Source organism: Octopus bimaculoides, chromosome 1 (genome assembly GCF_001194135.2).
Source record: "Octopus bimaculoides isolate UCB-OBI-ISO-001 chromosome 1, ASM119413v2, whole genome shotgun sequence".
In the NCBI taxonomy this organism is placed as follows: Eukaryota; Metazoa; Mollusca; class Cephalopoda; order Octopoda; family Octopodidae; genus Octopus; species Octopus bimaculoides.
In genome coordinates this window covers 79478169-79492863 of record NC_068981.1, presented here as the reverse complement: position 1 = coordinate 79492863, position 14695 = coordinate 79478169, and the positions used below count along the sequence as shown (strand labels likewise).

The following is a 14695-nucleotide window of genomic DNA, read 5'->3' as shown; positions in this document are numbered from 1 at the left end:
TGTCTCTCTATTTCTCTCTTTCTCTCTCTGTGAAAGTATCTGTCACTACAGTATCGAAATGTGATTGTTTCAGTTAGTGGAATAGTTTCATTTTTAAAGTGAAAGTATTTGACATGAGTGTTTTTGTTTCACTTTTGACACGTAATACTTAAATAGTGGAGGAGATATTATGTTGCCGTGTGCTCGAACTCTGCAAGAAGTTAATAATTTTTTTTGACTAAAACACAACTGGAACCCTAAGTAAGGCATGTGTAAAATTTGAATGAAATTGGTTGCGTAGTTCTCGAGTTTTAGGGATTCACACAGACAGACAGACAGACACACATTCTCATTTTTATATATATAGATTATGGTCAATCTTTTGCACCAAATATTAGATAACTGAGCTTTTACCTAATAACTACCCATCAGAGATGGCAGGTTTGGGAAAAATAGCAACTCTTCTCTGTTACTGGGGTTGGGGAAATGACACATCCAGTTTGCTGGTGCTGGGAAAAATACGAAACAAAGTTGTGGGAGGCAAATAAAACGGATTTATGTAATCTTATGCCCTTCTCTCCTACAAAACTCATGTTATGTATCAAAGGTTAGTGTGTGGCGTGTGTGTGTGTGCATGCGTGTGTGTGTTGGGGGAGTTTGAAGAGGTTGATGGGTGTGCAGAGTTGATGTGTGTACAGGGTGCTTTTTTGAGGGGGATTGGGCTGGTACCCAAACCTTCAATCTGATGTGTGGTTGTATGTGTGCCTGTGCATATCTGGTCAAAACTCTGCTGGGTTCTCAAGATATGATGGTGGATGTCCTAGTGTTTATAATCATGGTAGAGCCTGTAGGCAAGCCATCCTGTATCTTCTCTAATGTGAGCACAGGCAAAAAATTTCACCCATGCAGTTTAGACAGATGTCTGGGTGAAGAAAGTTAAGACTTATTGGGGCAAGCGAAAGCGAAATCGGGATGGCACATGTGCCCAGTGTCACCTTTCTGGCACTTGTGCCTGTGGCATGTGTAAGGATTTTCGAGCGAGATCGTTGCCATGCCCCTGAACTGACTCTTGTGCGGGTGGCACATAAAATACACCATTTTGAGCATGGCCGTTGCCAGTACCGCCTGACTGGCCTTCATGCCGGTGGCACGTAAAAGCACCCACTACACTCTCTGAGTGGTTGGCGTTAGGAAGGCCATCCAGCTGTAGAAACTCTGCCAAATCAGATTGGAGCCTGGTGTAGCCATCTGGTTTCACCAGTCCTCAGTCAAATCATCCAACCCATGCTAGCATGGATAGCGGACGTTAAACGATGATGATGATGAATTCTCTTCTTGACTAAGAATAGCCTGCACTTTTTGCTACTGTTAAAATAAGGCTTGCATTTCTTCAGGATTTTCCACTTGTAATTTCTGATGCTGTCTTTCAACATATATGCTTAAGCAAGGCTGTGACATTGCATCTCTCCTGGATCGTAAAGGAGAACTTATGGTTGTTGAATCTGGTCCTGAAAGGAGCTATTATACCCACATGCTTTTGCATGTTTGACTGTCCACAGGGTCCCTTGACATTACCTTTGCCTCATATATGACTCTCTCCCTGTTATAGTGACAATTAGGGAGGCATGTGTTGTTGTCTCTGCACGAGCTTGTTTCCTGTCACTTGAGTTAATTTTTTTCACAGCACTCTATATTAAATGTGATGCTTCTTCTCCCTCAGTAACAGAGAGCGGTTACCATTTTTCCCCCATACCTACCATCTCTGATGAGCACAGTTTTTAGCTAGCCCTCCAGTCACCTAATATCTGGTGCAAAAGTAAATGGTAAGAGATTGGCTGTAATGAATCTGTAATATTGTATACTTTGGTTAATATACCCACATTTTTGACAAATATACTATTATACTATTATTTATTTTATATGTTTCAGCCCTAAGGCTGTGGCCATACTGGGGCACTGTGACTTACAGACTCTGAAGTGACTCTGTGTGTGTGTGTGTGTGTGTATTGACTCATTCACTCAATGCTCTCCTATGCATGGTCATTCCTTCCAGCAGAACCTCCTTCCCCACCTTCCTTTTTAGATGTTCTGCCATCTGCTGTTGTAAATACAAATCCTGTACCTTCACATATGTGAGAAGCCCACCTTTTAAGTTGTCTATTATGTAAATGTCATCATTGCCATCATCATCATCTTAATTTAAGGTGAATATTTTTGTTGAATGTTTATAATTAAAATTGTTTCTAATTTCAAATATATATTTCAAATGTCACTTAATTTCAAATTGCAATTTTATTTTCTATCCTTAGGATAAGCAAGGTGTGGAACTTGGGCCCAAAGCTCTCAGAGATCATGGTCTCATCACTTCTTTAGAAGATTTAGGTATGGGTATAACTTGTTTAATAATTTCATTGATATTTTTTTTCTATTCATGTAAATAAATGTAATACCATCTCAAGAAAGCTTTGAAAATGTCTCATCAATAAAATTTCATCATCTTAATCACTTTCATGTCTACTTTTCCATGCTTGCATGAGTTTAGCAAATTTTCTGTAGCTGGATGCCCTTCCTGGTGCCAACCCTCACCTGTTTCCTAGCAAAGTGATATTTCTCCCAAGTAGAATTTCTGTGGTCAGGTGCCCTTCTTGTCACCAAACCTCACCCCTCTCCAAATAAGGTAATGTTTGCCATGGTTCGACATGTTCTCAAAGAAGATTGGAGACTAAGGATACCACTTGTTTGCTGGTGTCGCTCATTTTCAACCATCATGTAATGATAAGACAAAGAGAAACTTACACATGCATCCAACATCTGACAGACTCCTTTCAGTCTCCATCTACCAAATTTTTGGTCAGCCTAGGACTATAGTAGAAAACATTTATCCAATTTGCCATGCAGTGGGACTGAACCAGAAACTATTCAAGTCATCTATATGTATGACCTTACTGTACTCAATAAGGGCTTTACTCTCTGCAACGTACAATAATTTTGTATAATGGACAGTAGTGGAAGGCAGGATTGATATTGTAAATTCTACCCAAATTCACTTTGTCATCCTTCTGAGATTTATAAAATAAATGCAAGTCACGCACTGGATTTAATATATTCAACTATGACTTTGACTGCCATAATTGAATGGTAAATAATTGAATGGTAAATCAGCAAAAAGAGTAAAACAAAAAATAAACTGCGAAAGAAAACAAAATGTTATTACACTAAGTAAATGTTGGTTTTACTACATGAATTTCAAATATGATAAATTAACAGAAATTTATTTTGCTCAGTGAAAAAATTATTATAATTGGTGAACATATACTTTTACCTTTTTTTACTTGTTTCAGTCAAGTATCAGGCTGGGGCACCACTTTGAAGGGTTTTGTCAAACAAATCAACCTCATACAGTTCTACATTTAAGAGATGACGAATTATGTACATTATTTACATTTGACAGATATTTGTCCTTATCTTGTCTGTTGTTAACACAACGTCTTGGCTGATATATCCTCCAGCCTTCATCAGGCGTCTTGGGGAAATTTCAAACCTGGGTTCTCATTCCTAAGGTATTTTTCGATGTTGTTATCATTATTAATAATAATAATAACATTGAAAAATACCTTATTATTAATAATAATAACAACAACATTGAAAAATACCTTATTATTAATAATAATAATAATAATAACATTGAAAAATACCTTAGGAATGAGAACCCAGGTTCGAAATTCCCCCAAGATTCAGGCTGGAGGGTATATCAGCCGAAACGTTGTTAACAACAGACAAGATGAGGACAAATATCCGTCAAATGTAAATAATGTAAATCAATCTCAGTACTTATTTTATTTTATCAGTCTTTTTTACTGAACTGCTAAGTAACAGGGATGTAAGCAAACCAGTATGCCTTGACAAGTGATGGTGGATACACACATACACACACACAATGGGCTTCTCCACAGTTTCTGTCTACACAACTCACTCATAAGGCATTGGTCTGTCTGGGGCTATAGTAAAAGACATTTGCCCAAGGTGCTGTATAATGGAACTGAACCTGAAGCCACATGGTTAGGGAGTGACCTTCTTAACCATATAGTCATGCCTGAGTTTGTGGTTGGTAAAGAAAACATACAGGCACCTGTTAAAGTTGTACTTTAATGAGGTGTTCTTTTATCTTCATGTTTATAAATAAATGTATTTTCTGTTGGTTTTGACAATGAGTATCATAATTGTTTAATCAACTAGACAGCCTGCTCATTGAATTGGTTTGTTAAGTCGCTGAGTATTCCAGACACATGTACCCTTTATGTCATTTATAAGCAGAATTAGTATAAGCGTCATGAAGCTCAATTTTTGAATTACAGATCCAGTTCACTTGACAGGCTTCTATACAGTTTCCATTTACCCAAATTCACTCACACACTATGGTAAATGTACTTGCCCAACATATTACAGTGTGAGATTGAACCCTAGACCTCATGTGAGATTGAACCTTAGACTCTTCAGATATGCTTGTGCCCTCATTGAATTGTAGTGTAAGGGACAGATTATTTCATGAACACTTGTATCTTTAACCCTTCAGCATTCATATTATTCTCTCAAATATAATGCTTATTCATTCACATTGTTTTGAATTAATATGTCTTATCTCATAGCTTTGAGATTTTAATGTTGGGATTGTTTGTTTTTAGAATGACATAGTAGGATAAGTCTGAGAGGTTGGATCTGACTAGTTTGAACATAAAACCAGTAAAATATCAGGGCTGGATATGGCCTTTTTAAATGCTAAAGGTTTAATGTAATCTTCAGGGAGAACAAGTGTGACATGATAGTGTCTAGCGAGGCTGGTCCTTGGAATCACAGGTACTGCCTCTTCCTACAACCTTCCATACAGTTACTGTTTACATCTTACAGCCTTCCATTTATTTTCTGTCTGCATAATCTCAACAAGTGTACTTGAGACTATGATAGGAAACATTTGCACCTGGAACCTCATTATTGCAAAACAAACTTCTCAACCATTTAGACATAATAATACCCTTGTATGACACACGGAATGATTAGTACCAAACTTCAAAGGAATAAATGCGTGAAGGTTAGAAATAAACATTATGGGTATATATAGTAGATAACATATACATCAAAGTATACCTAACTTATATCAATTGTTTCTAACTGAATATTAGATAGTTGATGATCTCTCTTATGTTAATGTAATGCATGTAGTTTCATTTACCACTGATTCATTCACCACTGATCTGGGATAATATGGTATGTTCAGTTGTGAATCATGTTATGCTTATCACAGATTGATGTCATAACACCAGTTGGTGATTAGTCAAAGATTCTGCTTGTACTACAAAAGCATGCCCTGGCAACCATCCACAATGTTCAGCTACCCACGATGCACTGACTATCACTTGTTTCCATTGCTATGCTGCAAGTCTACATACTTTTTATACTGATTTATGTACTTGTACGTATCAACATGGGACCAGTGAGCAGAAAGATACGTTGGCATTTGATCCTAACAAATAATGCAATTGAGTATTTTCTACATGAAAAGGTAGGACTGATCATGAAAAACCATAATATTAGTAGCTTTGCTGCTGTGATCTGCAAGTTTGCTACCAGTAAATCTACTATTCATTCCATTTACAAAGTGCACAGAGATTATTTATTTATCACTGTGTTGTTTGGAACCAAAACCTCATGATAAACAAGGATAGATGTACTAGAAACAAGTGTCTCTTGACAATGACCTTACTTTTTTGTTTTCCATTCTATATTCATTTCCATTCCAAAGGCATTGCCAATATATTTTATTTTAGTGACTGAAATGTTTAGAACATTCATAAATTTTTATATGTTCATTCTTCCTAGTTAGGCTTACACTCTCATATTTTGTGAGTGTGTGTATGTGGGCCCAGCAAAATTCACTTGAAATAGAATATGGAACATACGATATCATATAGATTAGATCTGACATGAATGTCATTCTCTATGAGAAGTATATATTTTTAAGTACTTTCTTGCAAAATAATCCTTTCTACAACGGGGTGGAGTTAGTTGATTATATTGATCCCAATTCCAAACTGGTACTTATTTTATTGATCCAAAATGGATGAAAGGTAAAGTTGATCTCAGTGGAATTTGAACTCAAAATCTAATACTAAGTATTTTTGTCCAGCATACTAATGATTCTGCTTGTTGCTGCCTTACTTTCTGGCAAAATAGTAAAACCATTTTAATGACATTGCTATCAATCTTTTTATAAAAGTATTTCTCTGACATTTAACAGGCACATGTTGTTTCACTCCAGGTTAGGCCTGATCAGACTTACAATCAAAAGTATTTTTACTGGGACTCAGTTTTTTTGTCTAGACATATTGAGGAATGATGATGATGGTGATGATAAGTAAAACCACTTTATCCAAAGTGTTTTCCTTTTTGTTCTTTTAAAGATAATAATAATGGGGTGTGAAACAAGGAGATTTAGCTATTATTACTTGAAGTTTGAGTGACTACATAAAGTTCTCTCATTTGTGTGACAATTACATGATTTTCATATCATTAAACATCATCCTTTTTATATCTGTCTGCATGGGTTGGACAGGTGTTTTCTATCACATCTCACCACTTGTTCATTCTTTTGTTATTTCGTATTGCTTTGTAGGTCACAGAATAAATGACTATGGGAATATTCAGTTTGAGAATATTGAAGAAGATGATAAACAGTCTCTTATTAAAAATGGACTGTTTTTGAGCCATGCAAGTAAAAAGGTAATTTTTCTAGAGTTTTCATTCCTATTTAGAAATTTAGTTATCAGGAAACTTAACCCTTTCACTGTGGAAATCCGATATATCCGCTTGAAATTTCATTACCCTTAATCGTAGAAAGCAGTTTTATATATCAATTTATCTTTTATTGAGGTTTGTCATGTTTGAAATTGTTTTTTGTTGAGATATATCAAGTTCACTGAGGTAACATGACTTGCAGAAAACACTAATTCTATTTTTTGGTAGATATTTAACATCATTCTTGGAATAACCATTAAATTCAATTTCACAGTTAAAGGGTTAATTAACTTTATATTTTAATTGTTTTTAGCTTTAACTAACAGTTTTTCTTAGATTTAATGTTGCTATTCTCATTGAATTTATCTGAAACTGTTGTTTTGAGTGTAGCTGTCACTATAAACTTTGAAATAATAAACTACTATTCACACGTTTATACAAGCTCTTCTACCCTAACAAAGTTTTATTGCTGTACTCTTCTACCCTAACAAAGTTTTATTGTTGCAATGTTATTGGATATTATTTTAATACTGAGAGAAGCAACAAACATATCATCATATCTTTGTTGTTAGTGTGACTTGTGTCATTACTAATACAGTAAAATCTTTCAAAGCTAAATTATATTCTATATTGTCTGTGGTCAGTTACAATAATACACGATTGATTTCATCTGTATAACAGTGGCCCAAATCTGTAGTTTATGGGGAATATATTATGTGAGTTCTTTAAAATATATAACTGTATGAATAACATTGTTGTGTCTCTGTCCATAACCATGCTATGTACAGAATATATTTTGTGTGATACTGAAATGTTTAGGGAGCTAGCTCTATTGAACTGTATTAAAAACACTATCCATTAAAGAAATGTTAGTTGTTATTTCTCTTATATGCCACTGTGTCAGATATATAAGGCAAGTGAAACATTATTAGAGGATGTAGCCAATAGCTAAGCTTTGATTCTTGATCAAATGATAATTATTTATTGTTCTGCTGTCTTTGAGAAAACATGTCTACTCCAAAGTGCCATTTCCTTTCTTAATTCTCAAAACTATCATTATGATTGATATAATTTGTTGCTTTTGATGTAAATATAATCTTTTGAAATGCAAACATTCTCCACTCAGGTTTATGTATCAGGTGTGTATAAGAGTAATTAAGAGGCTCTTTTCACATATTGTGTGGCAAGTACAGAGCAAGCCAACAAAGCTGATGATTGCTGTAACAAAGCCAATAAATAATCGAAAAAAGTGGAGTTTAAAGCAGTGAAATCTCATGACCTGTTTGGCTTTTAACTAATAATAAATGTTAAATTTCATACTGAAGTTATTTGGGTAATGTTTTTCTTCTCGCATTCAAATGCTGTAATGGAACAAATGTCATACTGAATGAGTGTAGAATTAATTTAATGTCATTTTCTACTCTTCTGGTAGTTAAAACAACCATAGGAAATTGGTAGTTTGATTTTAGAGTGCTATAATTACTTCTCATGGAGAGGTTAAGTGCCTAGTTTGCTTTTATCTATTCTTTGCAATTGATATTATGTAAATATACATGCACATAAATCAGCATTGATTCTCTTTTAACTCACATTGTCCAAGTAGAGGAAAGTACTGAATTATTTATATATTTATATGTACTGGAATCATAGAACAAATTTCACATTTGTATAATTTGTATACTAATTTGTCTATAAAAATGTGTTTAGTCAAATTTATTACAATTGCTGTTTAAAATACATTGCAAAAGTTCACACATGCTAAAAAATATAAAAGTCAAATTCAGAAGTGACCTTTGAATATTACTGGTATTACTGGTTAAAAGTGATCTTGTAATGTTATTGGTAAACATGTAGAGTTACAGTTGTCAACCTTTAGTTAAAGAAGGATATTACAGCATAATGCAGAACGTAAACACTTAGCAAATGCTTTCATCTAAGTACTTTCATGAAACTGTGTTAGAATGAAATAAACATTTATAAATTGATTTTGATCCACTTTTATTTAAAATGTTTTTTATAATATCTACACATTGGTTTTATGAACAAGTCATCATGGCCATTTTGCAGACATAAAACTGGCCATTTCAGTTCATGAATTGCTGAAATGAATTTCTGAGTAGCTATAAGCAACGTCTCTTGGCGAGGTTCATTTCCTTCCACTCCCTTCATCACGGCTTCACGAAGGAGGGAAGGGGAAGGGGGGGGATTTATACTCGAGGATTTAGGGTAACTTGATCAATAAAGTAATTGAGTTACCAGAATATTGTAAAACTTTGGACTCAGCACAACAGAGAGAGAGAGAGAGAGGAATGGATACAGAGGAGAGAAACATAAAAATGCATGTTTTAAAAGATGAATTGATTGACCACCATTCAAGCGTGGTCGTTACCAGTGCCGCTGGACTGGCTCTTGTGTCGGTGGCACGTAAAAAGCACCATTCAAGCGTGGCTGATGCCGGTTCCACTTGACTGGCCCTCATGCAGGTGGCATGTAAAAAGCACCCACTACACTCTCGGAGTGGTTGGCATTAGGAAGGGCATCCAGCTGTAGAAACTCTGCCAGATCAGATTGAAGCCTGGTGTAGCCATCTGGTTCACCAGTCCTCAGTCAAACCGTCCAACCCATGCTAGCATGGAAAGCGGACGTTAAACGACGATGATGATGATGAAGCTGTCCATGGATACTTGTAAGCTGTCTTAACTTTTGTTCTAAAAGCCATGCAAATGATGTGTTCATTCATGTGTGATTCCCCTGCCCAAATATATAAATTTTTCTCTTGAGTTCTCATACCAGGAGACAATTTAGCACATTTTTGTTTTGACATTTTCTTGAGTGTTTCTTTTTGTTTCCATCAATCCCTTACTCATTTTCCAACATACAAAATTGTCTCTTAACATTACAATTTCCATGTTCTTCAGCATGTTTAGTTGGACAAAATTTAAAACCAACCTCAAAACTTTATCTTCTGCCTTCAGTGCTAATAATTTAGATTTCAGTAACTTTTTCTACCATAAATGCAGTGAAATCTTTGCAACACTTCTGCTAACAAATCTGTGTGTATATAGGTGAAACATTTAGACAGGTATGAGTAAGTGTAACATGCATATTATCATAGATACCTTTATATCTTGTTGCAAAATTAAATTCCCCATTAGCAGTTGTTTGTTTCCACACATGATATCAACATTCTGTGTTTATTTACAATGCTGCCAGTAGCTTACTCTGAGTTTATTTGTATATGCATGTGTGTCTGTGTTACTATGTGCTGCAAATTTGAATGTAGATCAAGGTTCAGTATGTAAGCTGTAGGAGACTTTTCACTGCTTTGTTTTAAAAACAGTGCAACTTTGCTATTAGCATATTACTATCATGTTATCACTATTACAGAAAAAATTTATATTATTGTAGTGATGAGTTGGCCTATTTCCAGTACTGTTGTTGTTGTTTTTTTTTGGGGGGGGGGGGTATTAAAAAAAAAACAACTTTATTAGTGAAATAAAGTTGTCCCAAGAGAGGCTTCACTTTTCTGTGCTATATTCTCAATAAACAATCCTATGTAGAACTCCTCACCTACTGATGTTCTGGGTGTGTGTGTGTATTTTATTTCCTATTGTCACTACACTCTCAATATGTTCTTAGGGAATGGCTGAAAGTGAGAAACGGAACCATAGATGTGTGAGAGCCAGTTAATAGGTGCATTCTACCTGTCCATTACATGAGAATTTGGATAACCTGCAAGAAATACTTGAAACGCAGAATTAAACACATTAATATAGCAATCCTTGAGTTTAGAATATCACTTCCCTATCTTTTGTCACTTAGATTAAAACCATTTCAGTTTTGAAATCATATCGTAAATAGCACCATTTGAGCGTGATCGTTACCAACCTTCCTGGCACTTGTGTCAGTGGCATGTGAAAAGACATTTGAGCGAGATCATTGCCAGTACCGCCTGACTGGCCTTCATGCCGGTGGCCCGTAAAGCACCCACTACACTCTCGGAGTGGTTGGCGTTAGGAAGGGCATCCAGCTGTAGAAACTCTGCCAAATCGGATTGGAGCCTAGTGTAGCCACCTGGTTCACCAGACCTCAGTCAAATCGTCCAACCCAGGCTAGCATGGAAAGTGGACGTTTAACGATGATGATGGTGATGATGATGATATCTGTTGTAAGCTTGAAATATTTTGTATTGCTGTTCATTTCATTATTGTTTATATATATATATATATATATATATATATGTCATCGATATTCTTCTGCAGGCTACCTCAAAGATTAATGACAATGATCTTATATCTTTGTAGCTGGAGATTTTAATGGGCATGTCGGACAGCGACCTGGTATCTTCCATGGTGTACATGGAGGCCATGGAGTTGGTACCAGAAATAAAGAGGGAACTAGGCTCCTGGAGTTCTGCAATGCAAATAACCTATTGATCTGCAACACCAACTTCAGGAAGCCAGTCAGCCACCTGATAACCTATCAGTCAGGTGACTCTGCTAGCCAGATTGATTTCATTCTCACAAGACAGTGGGATGCATGGTTGCTCTTAAATACAAAGACCCTCCCTGATGAAGAATGTACCCCCCAGCATAGACTAGTTATTAGTGACTTTAAACTTGACGTCAGAAGGATGACAAAAAGCAAACCAATCTGGAAAAGAAGGACTTAGAAGCTTAAGAACCCTTCACATGATCAGAGATTTAGGGATATCCTTACTGAGAAATTTGATGATAGGGAAGTCCTGTGACATAGAAGGCAGCTGGAAATTCCTGTTAGACAGCTTGCTGAGTGCTACAGAGCAAATCTGTGGCTGGTGAAAAGTCCCTTCCAGACCTAGGGTAACATGGTGGTAGATAGGGCCATTAGAGCAAAGAGACAGGCCTGGAAGAGTGGGGGAAGCAGGAGACTGTATCAGATAGCAAAAACGGAAGCTAGGAGACAGGTATATATAGCCAAGGGAGTAGCAGAAAGAAGTTTTCCAATGTTAATCGATGTGAAGACCAAAGAACTGAAGTATTTCAGATTGCAGGACAGTGTGTGAGAAAAAACCGTGATGTTATAGGAGAGAAATGTGTCCACATGGATGATGGTGCCCTTGCGTTTAATGACTCTGCAAAGAAAAAGGCTTGAAGATGCCATTATGAAAGACTGCTGAATGTGGACAACGAATGGGTAGAGAAGAGTCTGTCAAAGGTTGACCCAATAGAGGGACCAGCTACCTGAATTGACAGTACCCTGGTAGATAAAGCAAATAAGGATATGAAGACAGGGAAAGCACCTGGCCCATCAGGAATCACTGCTGAGATGCTTAAAATATCGGGCAGTGTGGGTTATGGTCTTGTCACCCGCATCGTAAATAAGGTAGTTCATGAAGGAGTCATACCCAATGACTGGTGTAGTAGCACCATAGTCAACTGTTACAAAGTCAAAGGTGATGTTTTAGATAGAAATAACTCCAACGGTATCAAATTACTGGATCAGGTGATGAAAATTACAGAGAGGGTCATAGCCCAACTAATTAGGGAGAGAGTTAGACTAGATGAGATGCAGTTTGGTTTTCTGCCAGGCAGAAGCACCACTGATGCTATATTTCTGGTAAGGCAACTGCAGGAGAAATACATAGCCAAAGATAAACCTTTGTACTTGGCTTTTGTTGACTTGGAGAAAGCCTTTGACAGGGTCTCCCAATCCCTTATCTGGTGACCAATGCAGAAACTGGGGATAGATGAGTGGTTGATAAGAGTTGTACAAGCTCTGTACAGTGATGCTGTCAGTAAGGTGAAGGTTGGCAACGACTATAGTGAAGAATTCCAGGTAGAAGTAGGGGTTCACCAAGGATCAATCCTCAGCCCCCTCTTATTCATCATAGTCCTCCAGGCAGTAACAGAGGAATTCCTCTATGCTGATGACCTTGCTCTAATAGCCAAGTCACTGCCAGAAATAGAGACAAAGTTTAGGGTGTGGAAGCAAGGTCTAGAATTGAAGGGACTTAGGGTTAACCTAGCAAAAAAACAAAGTCCTAGTAAGTAGGAAGGCTGACGAATCACAAACCCCTTCAAGTAGATGGCCCTGCTTGATCTGTAAAAAAGGCGTGGGTAGAAACTCCATATGATGTACCTGGTGTAAGCTATGGACACATAAAAGGTGCAGCAATATCAAAGGAAGGTTAACCGAGAAGATAGTTTTTGTGTGTGGCAGATGCACATGGGCAATAAGCACTGAAGATGTACAGAAAACAGATTTCATCACATGCCAGGGGGAAAACCTAGTAGTTAATAGCTTCTGCTACCTAGGCGACCAAGTCTGTAGTGAGGGTGATTGCTCTGAGAGTGTAGTGGCTAGAATAAGAATCACCTGGGCAAAGTTCAGGGAGCTCCTACCTCTGATCGCAACTAACGACCTCTCGCTTGGGATGAAAGGTAGACTGTATGGTGCATGTGTGTGAACTGACATGCTACATGGCAGTGAAACATTAGCCATGACTGCTGAGGACATGCATAGGCTTGAAAGAAAACAAACTAGTATGATTTGCTGGATGTGTAATGTCAGAGTGCATACACGACAGTGTAAACGCCCTGAGAGAAAAGTTGGACATAAGAAGCATCAAATGTAGTGTGGAAGAGAGACATCTGCACTGGTATGGTTGAGGACAGCTGTGTGAGGAAGTGCCACAACCTAACTGTGAAGGAACCTGTAGAAGAGGCAGACCCAGGAAGACATGGTATGAGATGGTGAAGAATGACCTTTGAACATTGAGCCTCACAGGGGTAATTACAGGAGACCGAGACCTTTGGCAATAAACAGTGACTGAGAAGACCAGGCAAGTAAAGTGAGATCGCAGCCATGGCCGATGCTAGTGTTGCATGTCCGGCTCATTTAAGAGTAGCCCTGATGCGTCAGGCGATATGATATGCTTCAAAAGAGCTGTTTTATAGATATTTCAAAATAATGATGCTATGATGCTAGGTGTTTCCATTATTTTGTCCAACCCCTGTATATATACACACCGTAAAAGCCCATGTAATTTATGCACTTTTTTCCGCAAAAACAAAAATAAACTGTAGGAGGTGTATAAATTAAATAAGTAGATCGGTTCCAGAATTTTTTTAGAAATTTTTTTTTGTTGGAAAATGACGTACAAATGTAAACATTCGTACGGGAAGTTGACTCATTTAATGTCAGAATAGGTTTTCACACAAAAAATATAATGTAGTTGACTTTTATGTATGCTGAACAGTATAATGCTTACTTTTTCTGTATAAATTTACTGAAACCATTAAATGGTTAATTGCTTTTTGAAGTTTGACGTTCATGCTGGTAATCACAGCCTGGGCCATATTTTGCATTGCTTCAAGTTTCTATCTGTCGTAATGGAGCCGAGCAATTTCCTTAAATAGATCGTTTTTTCCTCCACTTAAGAAGTTTATCTTGTGTTTGCCTCCAGGGAGCTATTGCTCGCTTTCTCTGCATTAGGACACTGAAATTCATCACCGCCGCTTCCAGCTCTTACTGCACCTAACGCCGCCGACAACATAATTCATCCTTGTGCATGTGAACTCACTAAGTGAATATGACTTAGCTTTCCTACAGAAACCTTCTTTTACCTTATAGGATGTTTAATGTCATTTCATGTTGAATTATGCAGCAATTTTATGTTCTCTTCATAGAATACTTGTAATGTATGTATTACCAGTTCTTTTGGCATAGTAGATTCTTGCTATTCTTGTTTATGTCTCCTCACAGACATGTATATTCTAAGAAGTCGCTTCTTAAGTTTCGCACCTCTCTTGTTCGGAAAAAAGAAGAACACTTGCAAAGCTGTTTATTTCCTCCTTTCGCTTTTTAATGTTTATTTCAGCAGGTTACCAAACTATCAGTTTCCTCTCCCGGCTTAGACGGTAATGACAAATTTTAAAGTTTGCTT

General features: G+C 37.0%; 1 protein-coding gene across 1 annotated transcript in view; it reads left to right on the top strand.

Annotated features, from left to right (window-relative positions):
* Positions 1 to 14695, top strand: part of LOC106867578 (arginase, hepatic) — a 94575-nt gene that overhangs the window by 26428 nt on the left and 53452 nt on the right. Inside the window, exons 2-3 of the mRNA XM_014912489.2 lie at positions 2289 to 2361; positions 6647 to 6753. Coding sequence (XP_014767975.1) covers positions 2289 to 2361; positions 6647 to 6753 — 180 coding nt within the window. The remainder of the gene's footprint in view (positions 1 to 2288; positions 2362 to 6646; positions 6754 to 14695) is intronic.